Source organism: Camelus dromedarius, chromosome 1 (genome assembly GCF_036321535.1).
Source record: "Camelus dromedarius isolate mCamDro1 chromosome 1, mCamDro1.pat, whole genome shotgun sequence".
Classification (NCBI taxonomy): domain Eukaryota; kingdom Metazoa; phylum Chordata; class Mammalia; order Artiodactyla; family Camelidae; genus Camelus; species Camelus dromedarius.
In genome coordinates this window covers 19,113,398-19,133,354 of record NC_087436.1, presented here as the reverse complement: position 1 = coordinate 19,133,354, position 19,957 = coordinate 19,113,398, and the positions used below count along the sequence as shown (strand labels likewise).

The window sequence follows — 19,957 nt, the reverse complement described above, 5'->3', positions numbered from 1 at the left end:
CTGCCATAACAAAGAACCACAAACTGGGTGGCTTGAACAACAGAATCTATTCTCTCACAGTCCTGGAGGTCGAAGTCCAAAATCAAGGTGTGGGTTGACAGGCTGCTCCTTGGCTTGTAGTTGGTGTTCTCCCTATGTCTTCACATCATCTTCCCTCAGTATATGTCTATCTTTATGCCCAAATGACCCCTTAGGTAAGGACATCAGTCATACTGGATTAGGGCCCACCCTAAAAACCTCATCTTAACTTGATCATCTGCAAAAACCCTATTTCCAAATAAGGTCACATTCACCGGTCCTGGAGATTAAGAATTCAGTATCTTTTGGGGGGAGGATCTACAATTTAACCCATAACAAATATGATTGAAAACTTTCTCTCAAATGATAAAGTAAAAAGTACCAGCATCATATACAATACTTGTCCTGTCTTAGCTGTGTAGTTGCTAAGCGCTGTCAGCACCAACCCTGGAGAAGCAAAGCAAAGCGGTGCAGCATGTGTGACTCCAAGGTAAGAGACCACCAGGTGGATGGAGAATGACTTACCCACCAAGCACAGAGGTAACTAGAATCCCAGACACAGTTCCAAGTGAGGTGCCTGGGGGAGCTCAAGTCTGAGGCAAATCTGAGCGCAAAGCAGAGAGGAGACAGGGTGGAGTTTGGAGGTTTCCTCTACTTTCTGAAGGATCTGTTGAAAGAGGCATCCAACAAAGGATGGGTTCTCATGGTCTAGCAGATGATGGATGTGCAAATATGGAGTATACATAGAGAGATACAGAGGGAAACTGAGAGGAAAGACACCAGACTGATGATAGCAATGATGAAAACGGTCTTAGAAGCTTATCAGGCAAACTTTGGGATGGATGGATGGAGCAGAGCCAGAAACTCTACCCTAAAATGTGTTGAGGCTCAACTGTGTGTCCTGATAATTCTAAATCGTGCTGCCAGTAATTTTTTATAACAACAACCAAAGTTTTTAAATGGTTTATTTTATTTTTTTTACGTATAATGATGATTTGCTATTAGTCATTTTAAAAAATATTACTCATCTGAATTCCAATGTGCTTTGTAGGCAGGAGAGAAAGGCTGTGGAACTTCAGGTAGCAGATGACCCTCAGCCTATTTGACTTTGACTGCAGCCCATAATCAGTAATGGTATTATTATTACTGCTTTGGGGGCAGGAGGTGTGTTTGTGTGTGTGTTTGTGTGTTGAGATCTCAGTATTCTCATGAGCATGCTGTCTAAGTCAATATAAACAATCATATTTGCTGCTGTGAGAAAACAGGTTGAGAACGGCAACCATCTGCAGAGCATAAAGACCCTAAGTCTGGGGCAGCTGGAAGATAAAAATAAAAGGATATAGAAGCCAGTGGGGTGGGTATATAGCTCAGTGGTAGAGCGCATGCTTGGCATGTAGGAGGTCCTGAGTTCAATTCCCAGTACCTTCATTAAAAAAGAAAAGGATACAAAAGCCCATGAATATTAGGTGGTGAGCAATGGGTCCAGGGTTTTCTTATTTAGTAGATACACTGACATGGTTTGAAGCCACCAAATGTCCCTACAGGCAAAGCAATACTGCCGCACAGAGCACGAGCATCTGTGTGCTCAGGATGGGGATGGGACAGGCAGCACATCTACCTAAAGCTGCTCTTCAGCAAGGGAAGCCGGTTCTGGGGATGTCCACGGATACTGAGATGCTTCTAGTTGTATGAATGACCTGAGATAATAGTTCAAGTGGGACTGGGCGACAGAGATACTTTCAGGATAGATTACCTTCAGGGATGGCACATCAGACATCCCTGACTTCTCAGATAAGGCATCTAAAGAATCTGTTAAATCTGTTGAACACTTTCATTTGACAAGTTTCTGAGGTGTCTGTGAGCAGTTTTCAGTGCTGACAACCACATCTCCTACATCTGTGCTTGTGATTCTTTGCTTTCATGGTTGGTTCTCCGTCCACACTGAGTTACTGAGTTAGCCGGGTGGGAACTTCCAAGAGACTTCAGTGAGGGGGATTAGGAGTCCAGAACTGAGTCAGAGAGCTCAAGTTTTGGATCCCAGCTCCAAGACCCATGATCGGTAGTGACTAGTGACCAGCCTTTCAGTATCTAGGCGGCTACGATGAATTCTGGGAGATAATAGAGTTTGATCTGAACAAATAGAAGCTCTGCTCCCCAACTAGCCTTAGTGATTAATTATGATCTGTCTTATTGTGTTTTTTCTGAAGTGGTTCTGAACTTGGAGCAGGAAGAAGATATTTATCTTTAACTAAATCTTACCGTTTTTCTTTGTTCTCTGTTCAATTGTATTTATGTTTTGAATATCTTCCCCATTTAAGATCAAAATATTTACCTATAGTTTCTATGTTTATATAGTTTATTTTTAAATGTTTCTCATAAAATTTAATTTTAAAATAAGATACAAAAGTAATTAATTAATATTACTATAAAATGTTTGGAAAATCATAAAGAGAAAAATTTAAATCACACTATTTTTCTACTTTGTATCTTCTATTTCCAAAACTATTGATATTTTTGTATTCTTGACTTTATATTTAATCAGTTTCAGTGTATACTATCAGTTCTTTTATATGAAGGCTTTCCTCTTCTTAAAATTTTTAATTTTGATTTATCTCTTACTGGGTTCCAGAATATGGGATACACGGAAACTACATTCATTGTGAACTTTCTGAGTCTTGCATATGTAAGACTATCTTCCTGTTGCTACTGCAGGAGTTACTTCTGTAGCATATTCTCAATTCTCAGCTCTATAGCATTCCACTCTCTTTCCCCTACCCTCAAACTCCATGAACTCTACTTCTTTTTGTTTTATGGTATTCATTGTTGCAAAAGAGAAAAAAAAAATGAGTCCCATCTGATTTTTGTCCCAATGCAGGCAATCTGTGTATTCTCTTTGGATGCAGGTGGGAGTGTGTCTTAATCTGAGTCATTCAAAAAGTTCCCAAAAACTTACTTAGTTATGAATCTTCCCTTATTATTTTTGACTGACGCATGAAGAGCTATTTCAGTCTGCCTATTCAGATCTTTTTAGGGTCTAGAAAGGTTTCTTTTCTTTCCTTTTCTTTTAACTTTTCAAAAATGAAGTATAGTCAGCTCATACTTAATGGTGAAAAGCTGAAAGCATTTCCTCTAAGATCAGGAACAAGACAAGGATGCCCACTCTCACCAGTTTTATTCAACATAGCTTTGGAAGTCCTAGCCACAGCAATCAGAGAAGAAAAAGAAATAAAAGGAATCCAAATTGGAAAAGAAGAAGTAAAACCTATTATGAAAAAGAGTATGAAAAAGAAAGCTTTCTTACAGTGTCTTTGGTTATTGCTTTCATTTCAGTTATTGCCAATTCTACTTCAGAAACTTTCATTGTTTTCATTTCTGAATCTTTCCCCTACATTTTGAGAAAATGTTTCAAATTCGTCTTCAACACCATCGAGTCAACATTTCATTGTACCAATCCTGCTCTTTACTTTTTCTACTCTGTATTTTAATTCTACCAACACATTTTATTGAAAGCCTTCCTTCTTTCATCTGGGGTGCATGGCCATCTCACCTGGTTCTGTCCTTAAGCTTTTCTATCATCTATTTGTATTTTTCTGAAGAAACTAAGAATTTTTCTAAAATTATCATATTCATAAATTTGTTCCTCAGATTAATGCTTTGTTTGCCTTGCATTTTCTACATCCCTCAATTAAGAGCAGTCTATTTAGTCCCAGTATTTATAGGCAAGTCGGGTAGACAGTCAGCCCTTGGCTCTGCTCGCTGGCTATGTGGAGCTGGTAGGATCCTCCTCCAGTTGGAGGACAGCTGGTAGGCACAGCACCTCACTCAATGCCAGTGTCTAGCAGGCATTCTTCTAGGACTGAGATTTGCTCTTCTCTTACTTTAACTGATTGGTTCTCTTCTACTTTGAACTGCTGTTTATCTAGTCTTTGGTGGTAGAGCTCATTTTGAAGCTTATAGTCTTGATCATGGTTCTATCTTTGTCCTAGTTCTTAAAGGACAGCACTTCTGTGTCCATAATCTGACCCTAGTCTCTTTATGTTAAAAGCACTCTTTACCTAGAACTTAAAGATTTAAGAGGTCAGGGTTCACTTGTTCAAGACTGATATCCTGCAGGCTGGTTTCCTGGAAAAGAAGGTGGACTCTAGCAAAGTTCCAAGGAAAACAGTTAGGCTCAGTAATTTTAGGGCAATCATTCCTGACCTATTGCAAAGGCTTAGACCCTAGAGTTCCTCTTCCTGACACTGGAAAGGTTGGTACCCCCTAAGTTGTGAATGCCTGCGGGGCAAATCTTGCTATATGTGTGCCATATCCTATGACTGCAACCACAAGGCAGAGACCTCAGCCCCTGTCCCTCCCCTTCCTCCCCTACATGCAGATCACAGAATGGGAGGGGCTGGCTGATTCTACATCAAGTAATGAATGCTAAGGTGGCAGGATAGAGCTTATATCAAGGCTCTGCAACATCACATAGCTATTGTGTCTGGCCCCCAATCACACCAGGAGTGTGACAATACTTCCCTAAACATACAGCATCCAATGAAAGGGCAATGGGAGACCAGCACACCTGCTACTGCTCCTGTCTCTGTGAGTTTTCTCAGAGCAGCATTGCTCCAGCAGGCCTGCTGTGAGAGCTGCTGACCAATTACTTTGTTAGCATGGCAGTTGTCCCAGTAAACTGGGCGTCTGTCCAGGCCCATAACATATCCTTCTGGAAGCAAGTCAGAGAACTGGAAATAGATCAAAGACCAAGACTGGAGCAGGAAGAGTCTGCTGGTGATGTTGTGACCAGCCTTCAGGATGTCTGGTTAGTGATCATTAGCAGGAACTAGCCTTGAAGAAATTCTTAATCTTATGGGGCTAAGACTCTTAGTGACAGAATTCCTTTTTTGTGTGTGATATTAAAGGGAGTTGCCTAAGATGAGGTGGACACTTCACTAAAAGGGAAGTTGAACTACTGCCCCTCATAAAATTCATGCATAAAAAGAGGAAAGAGGACATCTTTCCCATGATCACTAAAAATGGGTGGAGAATGTAGGAAAGAACCGACCATCAGCAAGACAGGATAAGTGGACTTCCAAATTCTATTTCTGTCCATGAGATCAAGATGGTAAAGGGGACAGTCCTTACAATGGTGGCCTCCTCCACAAATCTGTTACTGGATCTTCCTTTCATGATTGGATGCACTGAAGAAAAGGGGAGCCATTGCAGTGCGTCTTCACAGCATTCCCTTGCTCTTGGTTCCTCTCAGCTCCCAGAAAACCACACTGAGATACACCATCTAGAATCTGCCCAATGAACTGACTGTCAACAATAAATTCTAGGCCCTGAACTGAGCATGTCGACTAGGACATCTCTTCTTCAGAAGTTCCCCAGTCACTGGGAGAACTTGGGATCAATGCTGTAGACCTGGGCTAGCCTTTACTCAATTCCTGTGCTAAAGTCACAGATAAAGGCATTCCAAGCTGGAAGATGTGTACTTCCTGAGCTGTTCCTACAATGATCTTCCCCTGCCCATCTTCAGAGAACATGATCAGCACCTGGGATCACCTCCCAAAGTCTATTTCTAATCATCCACCTGGTCTCCCATAGCAAGGTCTGGACTCAGAGCCCATATGGGTTGAAATGGAATGCATTATTGACAGAATGAGAGATAATGCTTAGAAGCCATCTCTCTTTGAATTGAGGGAGAAGAGAAAGGACAAAAATGAAGAAAGAAATCAAGGGTCACCTTGACCAATACTAATCCCTCCAGGCTCACCCTCCAGAAAACAGACTCACCTCTACACAGTTCCATGTAAATCAGCTAGTCTCAGTGCTAAGGCCATTAATTTGGTCAAAGGCAAGGCTTGGACTCAGATCCTGAATCAACGGAGTGGGGAAGAGGATGGGTGCTGGTGCTTACTCAACTATGAATGCTAATGTGGTCAACCATGGTCAACCCCACCACTGGTTTGCTCCCCATGAATAAAGCTGCAGCTTCAAGGCTTAGACCCTAGTGCCAACCTGGCCAGAGAGGGTGAAAGTTAAGGTTCTGCCCCATCATCTTGTTATTGTTGCTCTGGCCCCAGATGGTACTTGGGGAGACACCAGTGCTTCCCTAATCTTGTCTCTTAAAAAGCCCTCTCTGTCACAGGGTCTGACATCTGGCCCTACTAGACCTCTTTGTGCTGCTCCAGAATTCATGGGTACATATCCTATGGACCCAGTGTCTGAAAGCTTTCTACAGTGCTCCTCAGATGTGGTGTGAATGCTGCCTTTTCATTAGTCCTTCCAAATAGGTCACAATTCTTAAAGAAGATACAGCTACTGATTTGCTACAAGTGTCTGTCAGACCATGACTACTCCATGCCTGCTATCCCAGCTGTAATCTGAAGATATGTGACCTGAAGAACGAGACTAACAGCACTGAGTCAGTGGAAAACAGGCCACATTGTATATTTGAGCTCCATCTTTAGCAGCAGTGGGGACTAGAACCTGTACTTGACTCTGACCAGGGGGCTCTGGTCACATATGTGCTCATGGGCTGAACATTGGCCCTGAGTGCACCCAGGTGCCCAGTCCCTATGACTATGGTTTCTGCTCATGTTCATTTGCTCTGCAGTTCCCTGAGGGTGCTGGAGCCATGCCCTGGACCACAGCCTGCCCTTTGTCATCTGCTGGCTGGTATCCTACTTTAACCTGAATGGACATCCCTGGAACTAGGATGCTGCCACCAGCCCCTGACACAGCTGCCGCCTGGCTGTTGCTATGGGGCCTCCATATGTGGGTCTTGTCTGGACCAATCAGAGCAGTTATGCGGAAGCTACAACACCATCACCTCAGGGGTAACCCCATGTTCAGGGAAGTCCTCACTGCACTCTGGCCACATATTTTAAGTAGCCCTAGTTTACCCTCCTCATGAAAATTCTACCCCAGATTAAAAAAGCTGCACAGACAATTTTCACCACTGCTAGGTACATCAAACACTCAGAGTCAATCTCTAGAACTTTCATCAACACCAAATTAGTCATTTCATCCATCCGGCAATAAAGCATGGTTCTTGTGGCCAATGAACTGATTAAGGGCGCAGAAACATAGTTTGGCTCTTTCAAAAAGCAATTGCAAAACAAAATAACACAATCTAACTTGAAAATTGTTTCAGAGCCAAAACATTCTTTTATTATGGAATATGGGTGCATTTGATCATGCTAGAGGGTGGGGCACCTAAATGTGAGCAAGCCATTGACCCGTGAAGGTGACCTCACAGCGGCCCCACCCTGATCACATGTCCCAAACTCCTCCTCACTCTCTCTGCCACTAAAATGACACAGTGCCATGGTTACTAATCGTGTTAGTGGCCATTAAGTGCTCCGGTATTTGCTGAGTGAGTGAATAGATAGATGAATGAATAAATAAGTAAGTAAAGAAAGCAATGAGTAAATCCTCCAATAGAAATACATACAGAGATTTTAAAAGATCAGAAGGAGAGGGAAATTGAGAGTTGTTGTTTAATGCGTATTGAGTTCCAATTTTGCAAGAAGAAAAGGTTCTGGCGACCAGTTGCATGACAGTATGAATATACTTAACACTACTGAACTGTACACTTACAAAGAGTTAGGATGGTAAATTCTGTTATGCACTTTTCACTGCAATAAGTTTTTAAAAGATCAAATCAAATTTAAAAAATCAGAAATAAAATTTATAGAAAAACTCGGAATACAGCTATGATCACTATCCGAATCTCACTGGAGCCACTCTTAAATTTTCATCAATGTACTCTGGCTGCTTCAGCCCTAATTTTTTAAAATTATATTATTCCTTATTTCTTTCATGACTTATTTTTTTGGAGTCAGTAATTGACAGTTCCATTATCATCATAATTGGAGAATTTGATGGTTCCAATTATAAAAACAAACAAAAACAACTCTTACTCTTTTCAGTTGGAGGATGGTCCTATAGTAGAGAAAAAGTACTAAATTGTATTGTAGTATATAATTTTCATAATTAGCACGTCATGAAATTAAAGTAATTCTTGGTTTGCCTAGAGCAATGCCTATCAGCACAGACTCTGAACCCAGCTGACTAGTTAATACTAGCCCCACCACTAACCAGCTTAATTTCTTTGTGCCACAGTTTCCTCACCTTCAAAATGAAGTCAGTAATTCCTAAAAGCTGAAAAAAAATTTTACTTCACCCAGAATCAAGAATAATAATTTTTAAAAGCTTAAGCAAGGATATGACTTGCAATTCTACTGAAGCAAGAATTTATTCCATTTTTACAAGCTGAAAAACAAAACTCTACTTTCAACAATGGACTAAAAGTTTTATCAAGTAACTTCTCAAATCATTGTTAAGTCATAACTCTTCAGTACATAATTTGGTAATCACCTATGACCCTCACATTAAAAATAATCACTGTTGGTATATGATACATACCAAATATAATTCTGTTTTACATTGTGTTTTGTATCTTACTACGTAATGTATCATGAGCATTTTGTCAAAGCAATATATGTTGAGATTTCCTGTACAATTTAGAATGAAATCCAAAGCCCTCAGCTTGGCCCACAAACCCCAGTGTGATCGCAAGCCTCCTGGTCTAAACTCAGCTCCTCTCCTTTCACCTCCAGCCTTCCTCACTGAGCTCACAAGTGGGCCTTGCAGGTTCTTGAGCCTGCTCAGCATGCATTTGCCTCAGGGCCTTTGCACTTCCTAAGTCCTCTCTCTAGAAACTCTTACACCAGATTTTTACAAGGCTCACTCACTCACTTCATTCACCTTCTAACAGGTGAAGAGATTCTGTAAAGTAGTGTGAATGAAAAATACTGCAAACCATATCAGTAAACAAAGAATGCTGAAGCCATCAAGTCATTAGCGGCTGCCACCACCCCTGAGTGAAAACACGCCTGCAGCCTGGCCTCTGCAGCCACTCACAATGGTGCACTCTGAGGGCACTCAGAATAAGAAAGAACAGGATACTGGCCCTAGATAGCTAGGTGCTTGTCAAAGGAGTGAATTCAATGAGCCCAAATGTTTGCTTCCTCTCATACATAGAAAAGCGCTAAATTCTTAAACTTGAGATGTCTGGTTTTCTTTAGTTAACAAGTAATCTTTTAACGTTCCAACTACCTGGTCTTTGCTGTAAAGCTTCTATATATCCTAGCTCCTCCCCTACCTCTTCGGAGCAGTCCCTCAGAGCGATCTGAGAGGCTGTCATCCCGGACTGAGTCCTTAGAATTGTCCACCGAATGAAACATAACTCTCAACTTTTAGGTTGTGCATTTATTTCAGTCGACTGTAGCAACCACTACATACCCCTTTACCCTGCTTTATTTTTCATCTGAGCACTCACCACTACTTAACATGTTACACAGCTATTAGTGGTTAAGGCCTGTTCTTTCCAGTAGAATGTTAGTGACATGAGAGCAAAGATTTTGTCTGTCTTGTTAACTGTTATATCCCCAGGAACTAGGTTCTAAACAAATATTTGTTGAATGAATGACTTTTGCTCTGATTTGTCATTCATGACAGCACAGAACTCTGCTGCATGAATTTGCTTAATGCATTTAACTAATCTCCTATTTTGAGATATCATAAATTGTATCGCCATGGCTATGTTTAAATACATTCCCTTCGATGCTTCTGGACTGTCCCTTCAGGGTTAAATTAGTGCAGCTGCCTCCTAACCATCCCCCCTTCTTCTTTTTCCTTCTCCCCCAGGACGCATCACAACCAGACTCACAGCATCTTTTCCTTAGACTGAAGGTATGGAAGCCCAAACTCTGAATGGTGGCATGTTCCCAGTTTGCCTTTCCATACTCAGTTCCCATCACTGCTCAGAAATAAACTTTCCACTTTAAATAGGCTGCATTTCCTTAATGCAATGAACTGTTAGTTTCTGTAATTACGCTTTAGTGTATGTAGGTCCCTCTTACAGAACGTATTCCTGTTTCTTTACCTGCCTGAATTCCACCCGTCTTCCCAGGCCACCACCAGTGCTTACTGACTCCATCACGCCTTCCTTGCATCTAGTCTGTGTGGTCTCTCCCTTCCTTGAATTGCTCTGCTCTTCCTGCATCTCACTCAAGACAGCCCCTGACTATCGACCAAGTTCCAGCTCCTACCACGCTGTAGATTACAATGTGCAATATCCTGAAGTACAGAAACCTTTTCCCCCTCTTTCTCAAAGTCCTATGCAGTTCTAGCCACAAAATAATAAACATTCTCTAATTTAACTCTTTTGCCAAAATCAAAACTCTTGTGGAAAATGAGACAGTGTTTCAAGGGAAGAAACAGAATTATTCATAATCAAATATTTTCATCTTCCCAAATATTTTATTTGAATGCTCTCTACCCAGTATCCTTACATAAATAATTTTAATTCTTAAAATTCCAACTTTTATTAAGCCACCATATAAAACACGTTGCTGATGAAATTTCTGTTGTTGTTTCACACCTTGGCTTGTCTTAAGATAACATAATTAAGTATGACATTATTTTTAAAGGAACATTTCCTTCAGAAATTATTATAAAATCAGAATAGGGTGGTATTGAGTTATATAGGTTATAGATATCATAGGACTTGGGACGCTAGCAAAATCAAGAAGTCTGCCTTTCCTTGTTCCCATTTTTGTACGTGAGAAATTAAGCTAAAATGGACAAAGAGGTTTTTAAGAAAGGAAAAACAATTCAAAAGGCTGCAGCACCTATGTAGATGAAGGATGTGTGGAGGGCTTTCTCTCCGTGATGCTTTCTCTCCGTGATGACACGGCTGGGAACTCTAGGCTAAGCGCTCGGCAGAGGTATGACTCCAAAAATACCCAAGGTGAGTCCAAAACCACACCCCTTTGCTTTCTCATCTCAGTAACTTACATTCTCATACTAAGCCTCAGGTCTTTCTCTCGATCCCCATGTGCTTCCTGGTTGCCTGGACTCGGGATCCTTTAAAACACCCTGGGCAGCGGGGCAAAGAGCCACTCACCCTCTTCCTCGAAGAGAAGTCCCATGTGTGCGTGCGCCTCGGCTTCCTTCTTCCCGCCGTCAATTTTGATGAGTTGAGCGATCTTTAAACATCGTTCATAGAAGTGGTTTCTTACCCACTTGTCTTCAGAATTATTGAAGTAACAGGCCAGAGCATACAAGTTATTATAGACGTCTTCAAAGTATTCTTCAAAGAGAGAAAAACGTTATAAAATGCATTAGAAAAATGTCTGATGGCACATCCCCTCAAAGGGCAAACCAATACTGTCACATTTATTTTCCATTTTCCCTTAAAAGTATGATTAACTTTTTAAAATGGAAATGCAAAAATTAAATTCATGAGTTTTCACTATTAAAAATATATAAATTAAAGGATGTGCACATGAGAAAAGCAACAAAAATCTTTCTGAAAAATTAGAACGTGTTAGAAATTGACATACTCTTTGGTTGAAACATTGGTCTTTTATAAGACAAAAAGCAAAAACCATATCAGCAATGTGCTCAGTTCCTTTGGAAGAAATGAGTATGTGGTGTCATCAAGTACTTTTTTCCACTGAAGATTTGAAAAGTATTTAGAGATTCCAGAGAAAGTAATGTTTATTAACCATGGCAAAAAGATAAATGAAGAAAGCAGATAGAATCTGAAAATGGGGTGGGGGGAAGCATGCATGCAGCTTATAGATACAAGGAAGGATAATCAGGATGATCTGATAAGCTCATACACTTTCTAGTGCTCTTTCTGGCAATACAAGTTACTAGCAATGTTAAGGAAAAATGGATTTCTATGCTTATCTTTTCTGTGAAAATACATCAACACTAGTAATCCCTCTCACTCAGACAGTTGCTGGCTTATTTAACCCCTCTTTTTATTCCTAAAGTGGCATGTAACCTATTTGTACACAAAAAAAGTGTCAATATATTGTGAATCAGTCTTATAACGTTCACTGCAATCAGTCATAAACAAAAATGTATGTGTGTTAAACTATGCCTCACTCTTATAAACTTCACTCTATTGGTGAATATGAACAAATTCATAATCTTTTTTTTTTTTTTTTTTTTTTTGCATTTGTGCTGAAAGCACAGTTGTAAATGTGTAGTAGCCTCTGGATTACCCTTCCAAAGATTTTTGTTTGTTTGTAACAATCATTATCTGTTAGAATTCACTGATTTTAATTTTTCTATCAGAAGAGTCAACCTATATATTCCTGAAAGAATTACAATTATGAAAAGCATTTATATATTGCCCACTAGTACTTCTAGAAGATTAAAATATAAAGACTCAGAAAAAATGAAGTCACGCTGAGTATAACAAAAGTTAACTTTAAAGAACTGTATATAAGTCACTCCAGTGTTTCAAAAGAAATTCCTAAAACCTGTGTCATTCCTTTACAAACACTGCTTCATAATTTCATGGGAAATTAAGATTTATCTCAAAATAAGTTTAATATCTAAAAATTAAAGTTAAAAAAATTCTCCCTATCTCCCATTTTTGAAGAAGCTGGGGATTCTGGAGAGCCATTCTGCTTTTAAGGTTATTCACAATAGGCAATAGCTTCAGTGAAAAGTGGAGGGTACCCTGACTTACTTACTTGAAACAAATACTCTCATTTCAGAACTGACTTCTCCTATGCTTTATCTCTCCATTCTGAACCTTCTGCCTAATATGAATAGAGCATTAACATCTGTTTTGTAACATTTTATATTTATTCTTTCTCATATTTAGTGATTAGAGTAGTGATTTTTTTAAAGCCTGTAAATAAAACATTTTGTATCTTCCATTTTAAAAAGTTATATAAAGATTTTTAAAAATATATATATACAATCCTGAAATAATTTTTCTGCTTTTCAGTAATTAAACCTTAAGAGAAAAACATTTCCAAAATTTCATAAGCCAAGTTTGCGGTTTTGTTTAGAATGAGGTACATAAACTATTTAGATTATATATTTAAAGACTACTTGTCAGCTAAGCTATTTTTCTATACAAGAATTGAATGTTTCTTCAGAGTATTAAGTATAACGGAATATACTCAAGTTTTGAATCTCTGGATAATCCAAATATATGGCTTGTACCCTTTCTATTCTAAGCAGCCTTTTCTCCTTGTTTGTGGAACATTTCACTTCCTTGATTTGTCAGCAGGTATGTTTATAAGATGAAAATAAATTTTACTGTTGATTTATTATTTAAATAAGTATTCATTATGCTACCTAAAAAGGAGATCTTATGATGAAATAAATTTGGAAAATACTCCACTAATTTCCCTCTTTCAGTGAACCACACAATACTATTAGCATATTAAAGGCTCTGATAAGTCCTGCAATAAACCAACCTGCTTAATGTCAATGTTAATTCAGCTGGTTGTTTCTCAAACTTATTTCACCAGACAATTATTTTTGTTTTCCTTTACATAAAACGTATAAAACATCCTGTAGGACTATGCTTGAGTAGAACATACTTTGGGTAGCTTAAATAAATGTTATTAGAAAAAAACCTGCTGCTTAACCCTTGACAACAATTTAAAGTCAAGTGTAAATAATGTTTGAATTATCTATTGATTCGGTTACCCATTACCATTATTGCCATCTCTTCCCCTGCCCCATGGGGCATAAGGCCCTAATCATAATGTTACAGATGGTACAGAGATGATTCACAACAACAGGAAATATAAGAAGTATTATCAGGGACAAAGGAACACTTTAACGAACTCAAAATAATCCAAAAAAGAAATGACTGGCTTACTTTAAGCACTTCTTTGCTATAAAACAGAAAGTGATATTTTGAAAAGTAAATTTTTAAATAACTCTAGGTTCCTGCTCTGCGAGTCTCAAGAGACAGAACTGACCCGAGATGACTATTGTTAGTGCCATAGCTTTGATTAAATGAACTTCATTGTGACCCTAGAGTGATGGTCTTTCCAATGAGAAGCAATGAGAATGCTCAGAGATATGCAGCTCCAGGATAATTGTCTCAGATCCCACAACCATATGGGATGGAATCTTTGAGGTGCCATTAACAGATTTTTATATTCTAGATTAAGTGTATGTGTCGGGGGGGGGGGTTGAGATTTTGGATAAATTCAAGTTAATAAGTGTGAATGTGCATATTCCCTATACCATTTTCTGGGATACTCTTAACTCAGTTCACAATTTTTCTCCAGTAAAGTTCATGTGTTAAATGTGAAAAATTATATATATTTAAAAAATAAGCATACAAATGTTTACATGTCCTTCAACCAAAGTATTTCTAATAATTTTCTCTCCAGTAATTTTAATTCTCCATATTTTAACCCAGCAAAAGTCACTGCATTTTGAAGGCAATAAATCTACAGAAGAGTTGTTCTGAGCAGGAGGTAATTTTGTTCCATTTAATAAATGCAACTTTACTTACCATGAAAATATGATAAACCACTCAGTAAAGAAAATGCTTCATTACTTGTACCATGTGCATAAGATACTGTCTGTTACAAAGTTAGGATTTTTACAATTTTTGAAGTTGGGGAAACATTTTAACTTATACATACAGTTTTTTCTTTAATAAAAAATGATAAATTAAAAGTTTTCTGTCTTCAAATAGATTATTTAGCATTTTAGTTTCTTTATGACAATTTTCTCATTTTGTGACTAGTGATGTGTTTGGCTCCTATTTATGCTACTAAAATGAATACCTCTAAAACATTTAGTAAATCTTTATTAAAACAACTTGAAAAAAATGACTAGTGGGCAAATTTTATCTTGATCAATTCTATTTTCAGTGTAAATATCACTTAAGAATTTGAGGTTGCTACTGAATGTCAGTTTTTTACAATAGCATTTTAAAATTTGTAACAGTTAATTTCTTGAGACATTATATGTAAATCACATTTTTAAAATGACTCTAATTTTAAAGTCAATCTTGAGTTACTTTTCATTATACAAATAATCAAATAATTACCTCTTGTCTACACACACACACCCACACACTCTAGTTCACTTGTGGTAGTGTTGTTAGGATTTTTGTATGTCTCGTATTTTTAAGTCAGCTCACAACCTGCTCAGAAATACGTACTGACTCCACTATAGAGACTAAAAGACCTGCTACTCCTCTCATGCTGATTCTATGTCTCCATCAATTTTCCCCATTGTAGCACTGGGTAACAAAAAAAATTGTCTAATACTCTATTTTCCCATAGAAAGGCCTGAAATGAAATAAAGACATTGTCATGTTGGGGCTTGAGCTTCTCTTTTGAATCCTGTGGTATTTTCACACAAAAAGTTGATGAAAAGAATAACTGAGAACATCAAATTTATATGCCAAATTTGGGGATTTCTCTTATTACATAAAATGACGAATTCCGAATAGGTTAAGTTAAGAAATATTTATGACAACAATATCACTATAATTATAGTAGAGATTAAAATATTTTTTTTAATACTTGAAACATATTGACTTTTTGGAAAATTTTAGGATACCAAAAAAAAAAAAAAGAAATGTATTAGAAGTTATGTGATAGAAAATATAAAGTTAACAATTTTATTCACAATTGTAAATTGCAGGCTTTTCATGTCTCCTCACTATTCACTAATAAAAATTTTCTGAAATCTATAAAACCTTATTGATTAAACCTTCCATTTACATTATATAAACACAAGCAAATAAGTATAATTTTCAAGTGATAGTACTCTTTGAAAGTATCTCCTCAGTGGAAGTCAGTATTTAGATTATATATAAAGAAAAAACTATGGTAAGGTTTATAGTGAATGAGACCAAAGATTTTAATACAAAGGAAAGCTCTGGAGAGCTTTCATCATCTTTCCTAGCTTAGAGTGACATCACCAGGATGGCCCTGTGTCTGGGCAGCCCTGTGATTCAGTGTTCCTATTGTTTATTCCATTAAGATGCTTAGTTGATGAGGTTGAATTGTGCTAAGGTGTCTTCACGTTTTAAATTCATACATGAAACAATTTGGAACCTTCCCTGGAGTGCTCACTGTTCTGGCTTCTGCAGCCCTGCTTCCCCAAATCCCTCCTCCACTTACCTTTCCTTTCAGCTGCTTCGGCCCTGGTCAGGTAGTAGTAGAAGTGATCCAGCTTGTCAGGCTGCTCTTCCAGGGGTCTCTGCACCCACAGGAGGGACCTGACTCTCGCAGCCTCCCTCAGGGCATCCCACTTCTCCATCAGAGAGAAGAGCTCTGTAAAGGACTTGTGATAACCATCTCGCAGCATGTCCACACAGATGTTCTTCTTGTACGAGTTCCGGTAACTGGGAATAAGAATCAGAACACTCAAAGCCTTATTTTAATCCTTGAAATCTGTGCAGCTGTTTTGATCCGATAATAATTAAAGGTTAAATCATGCTGTTTTTCTTTTTTTCCCTCAGTGAAAGCACTGAACACCATCTTTGCCTCAAACACTTATAATTGAACTTCAGTTTAATGAAAGATGCCAGGAGCTATCTAAATACAGTAATTTTAGTGAAATTACATTATAAATATATCAGTTCCAGAGCTGAGCTCCCTTTGAAAAGGAAAAATAAGCTAGTTGACTGATGTCTTAGTCTGTTTGGGCTGATAGAACCAACTACCCCTGGACAGAGCAGCTTATAAACAACTGAAATTTATTGCTCACAGTTCTGTGGGCTGGCAGTCTAAGATCAAGGTTCCAGGAAGGTTGCCTTCTGGTGACCTTCCTGTTTCAGAGCCAGCACGTTCTAGTTGTGCCCTCACATACCATAAGGTGCCAGGAAGTTCTCAGGAGCCTCTTTTACAAGAGCACTAATCCCATTTATAAGCACCCCACCCTCATGACCTAACCACCTTCTAAAGCCCCATTTACCTACATCTTTAGGGATCAGGATGTCAGCCTATGAATTTTAAGGGACACAACATTCAGACCACAGCAACTGACAATATCCAAAAATACTTAATACATTAGCCTCCCACCAAAACAAAACAAAACAAAAGAGCAAGCCAAGCAAAAATTAAACATGTCATTTAGTATCAAAACAGTACTCTACTAAGTGGTTTCACTGTAGGTTACAGAGGTTCATTCATTCATCCACTAATTTATGCAGAAAATAATTATTGAAATCTCTTGCCAAATATATTTTTAAAAATTATTTTCAGTTTGGATTAAGTTAATGATTTGTTAATGTAATATCTCACTTCTAACTTAATAATAAATCATATGCAAGGAGATAAAGTGACGAATGAATAGTCCATTTATTTATTCAACAAATAGCTATTGAGTTTCCTACTGAGTGACGGGCACTGTTCTGGACCAAATAGATTCAGTGCCCTTGTGAAGTCTGTATTCTAGTGGGAGAGCACAACCAACAAATAAGTAAACATATCATAAATAATTTCAGCTGATGAAAATTGCTGTATAGGAGATAAGCAGGGCTATGGAATAACAGCTGTGTGGTGGTTATTATTCCACTAAGCAAGTAATCAGAGGCCAAATGACACAAATGCTTTATCCTAATTATTTTACGTTATTCTTTAAAGAGGAGACAATTAAATACTTAGAACTGACATGATGTGATACTACAAGCAATGAGCATTTCAGTGTGGACTGAAGAGCCTAGATTCAGAACACCCAAGGTTGAGGCCAGCTCTTCCTAACCTCATTTCTTCTCATCTCATTCCTTCTCATCTGTGAAACGCACATATGAGTCTATGCCCTACGTACATCACAGGGTTCTTCTAAGAACCAACTAAAATTACATGTATGAAAATGCTCTAAGAAACGTGACATTCTGAACTACTGGCTCTCAACTCCTTGCTCTGCAATCAACTCACCTACAGAGTTTAAAAAACAAACAAACAAACAAACAAAACAAAAATGGCCAAGCCCCATCCACCAAGAAGTTAAGAAGTTTTTACACAGTGGATCAGCTTTGGTCTAGAACAAAATGCAGTAATAAGGGAGTTGGGAGAGGGAAGTTAAAAAAAAAAAAAAAAGAAGGCAAGACCCAGATCATGGAGACCTCAAAGCCATGGCAGGAAGTTTGGACTCCAAGCTAGGAGCGAAGGGAGCCACAGAAGGGTCTGAGTCAAGAAAATGACTCAGTGAGATTGTATTTTCAGAACCATCCCAGCTGAACTGCAATGCTCCCCTCCCTGGCAGCTGATGCAGGACACCTGTTACTACAGGACTAGTCCATAAAGAGAGTAAGGAAAGCACATTCCCAGGCCAAAAAGTCAAAAGCCACCATTTTGTCAAAATGAAGACCAAAAATATTTAAAACAGAGAAGAGAGAAGCAATCGCAGATTTTTGTTTGTTTCTGCCCTCTAGCTGAGACAGAGGAGGAGGGTGGGAGAAGGGAGCAGTGAGACACTGAGAAGAGTCAGGTCCTCTCTCCCCTTCAATCCCAAATGCCCCCACACAAGGGCATGGAAAGGCAGCAGAAGTCACTGCAGAGGTTTTCTCAGCTGAAGAGGACGTGAACCAGCGTCCCCCACCCTGTAATTTCCCACAGACCATGGATAGTACTGGCTGAGTGCCATAATTGTCTAGTGGGCTCTGTGTGTGTGTATGACATAAAAGTGAACGGCAAGAGAGGGCTGGTACATGTGCCACAGTGTCACTGGCCGCAGCAAGGGGATGTCTGCTGAAAGTCTTTTGGATGCGCTGCCCATTGGAGACTGAAGGGGGACCCAGCTGTAACTGAGAATAAGAAGCACTGGGGAGCTACAGAGAGTCAGGTCAGCATACTTCCAGAGCTGACCAAAAGGGATGAATCAAGGGCATCAGGGACAGACACCTGTACAGAACCCTGTAGTCAGAAACACATTCAACTACAAGTAAGCAAACCTGGCTCACAATGCCTTCAAAACTAGAGTTTTCGATTTCCCACAGCACAAGACGCCTAAAGGTAGGCAGCTGCTGGCCTTGATTCAGTGGCCTGGCAAGTTCAAGGCCCGTGCCTCTGGGATTGTTTTATCCTTCCCCTCACTAGTCACTAGAGGGCTGTCCCAGCTCCAGACATCTTGTCCACCTTCAAGGCAAGAAGAAAGGGCAGAGTCAGGTGTTATCAGCTGTGTCTTACTCTATCACTGGGGAAAACAAAAGCACTCTTGCAACTACTATTGGGTTTTCCACGTTGATCCTGTTGATGAGAACTGTGTCATGGGGCCACCCCTGGCTGCAGGGCACACTGCCTGATCTTGGGCACACTGCTGCCCCAAATGAAACTGGAGTTATGGTAGCAAAGAAGAGAGAAATGGATGCTAGCAAAGCAAGTTCGGTGTCTATCACAAGATCCTAGATCAAGACCTGGGAGTAAATGCTGACAAACTCCCACTCCTGGGGTTGCCAGATAAATCTGAGTATCAGATAAACTACGAATGATTTTTTTAGTATTAGTATACCCCAAATATTGCATGGGAATACTTATACCAAAAAAAAAGTTTCTTATATTTTGAAAGTCAAATTGAAGTGTATGCCTTGTATTTTCATTTGTTAACCTAGTAACTCTATTTCCCTCTACCTAGCACCAGTGCTGTGCTGTTTCTATGCAGGAAAACAGGGTGAGGGGAAGGAGTGTTAGAATCCAGAATAACCTGAAAAATCACTGAATTGGATTGACTTTACCGATGAGGGACAAGATTGGATCTTTACACTGGGGAGGATCAAGGCTCAGGGCCAGGAATTAAAATTAAGTTATAAAAAAATAAAGACTTTCAATTTAGCATCCTTGAGCTTGTGATTCTGAAATTCACACCAGATCCAAGAGAATGGCTGAGAGGAGGGCAGAACCAGGAGCAGGGAGAAGGGCAGACTTATAGTCATGAAAAGGCGAGGCCACGGGGCTAAAGTAAAGGCAGTGGGGATAAGTAGAAGCAGTGGGATTTTGTACATATTTAGGAGATAAAATGTCAATTACTTGGTGACTAATTCGATGTTGGGAGGGTGATGGAAAGGGAAGAGCTATGATGACAACCAGGTTTATGGAGTGGGTAGTTGGTAATTTACTAAAGAGGATAACATAAAAGGATGAACAGG

General features: G+C 39.1%; 1 protein-coding gene across 1 annotated transcript in view; it reads right to left on the bottom strand.

Moving 5' to 3' along the window:
* Positions 1–19,957, bottom strand: part of TTC29 (tetratricopeptide repeat domain 29) — a 646,928-nt gene that overhangs the window by 149,388 nt on the left and 477,583 nt on the right. Inside the window, exons 8-9 of the mRNA XM_031465188.2 lie at positions 15,990–16,213; positions 10,979–11,164 (exon numbers count right to left, since the gene is read on the bottom strand). Of these exons, the coding sequence (XP_031321048.1) occupies positions 10,979–11,164; positions 15,990–16,213 (410 nt within the window). The remainder of the gene's footprint in view (positions 1–10,978; positions 11,165–15,989; positions 16,214–19,957) is intronic.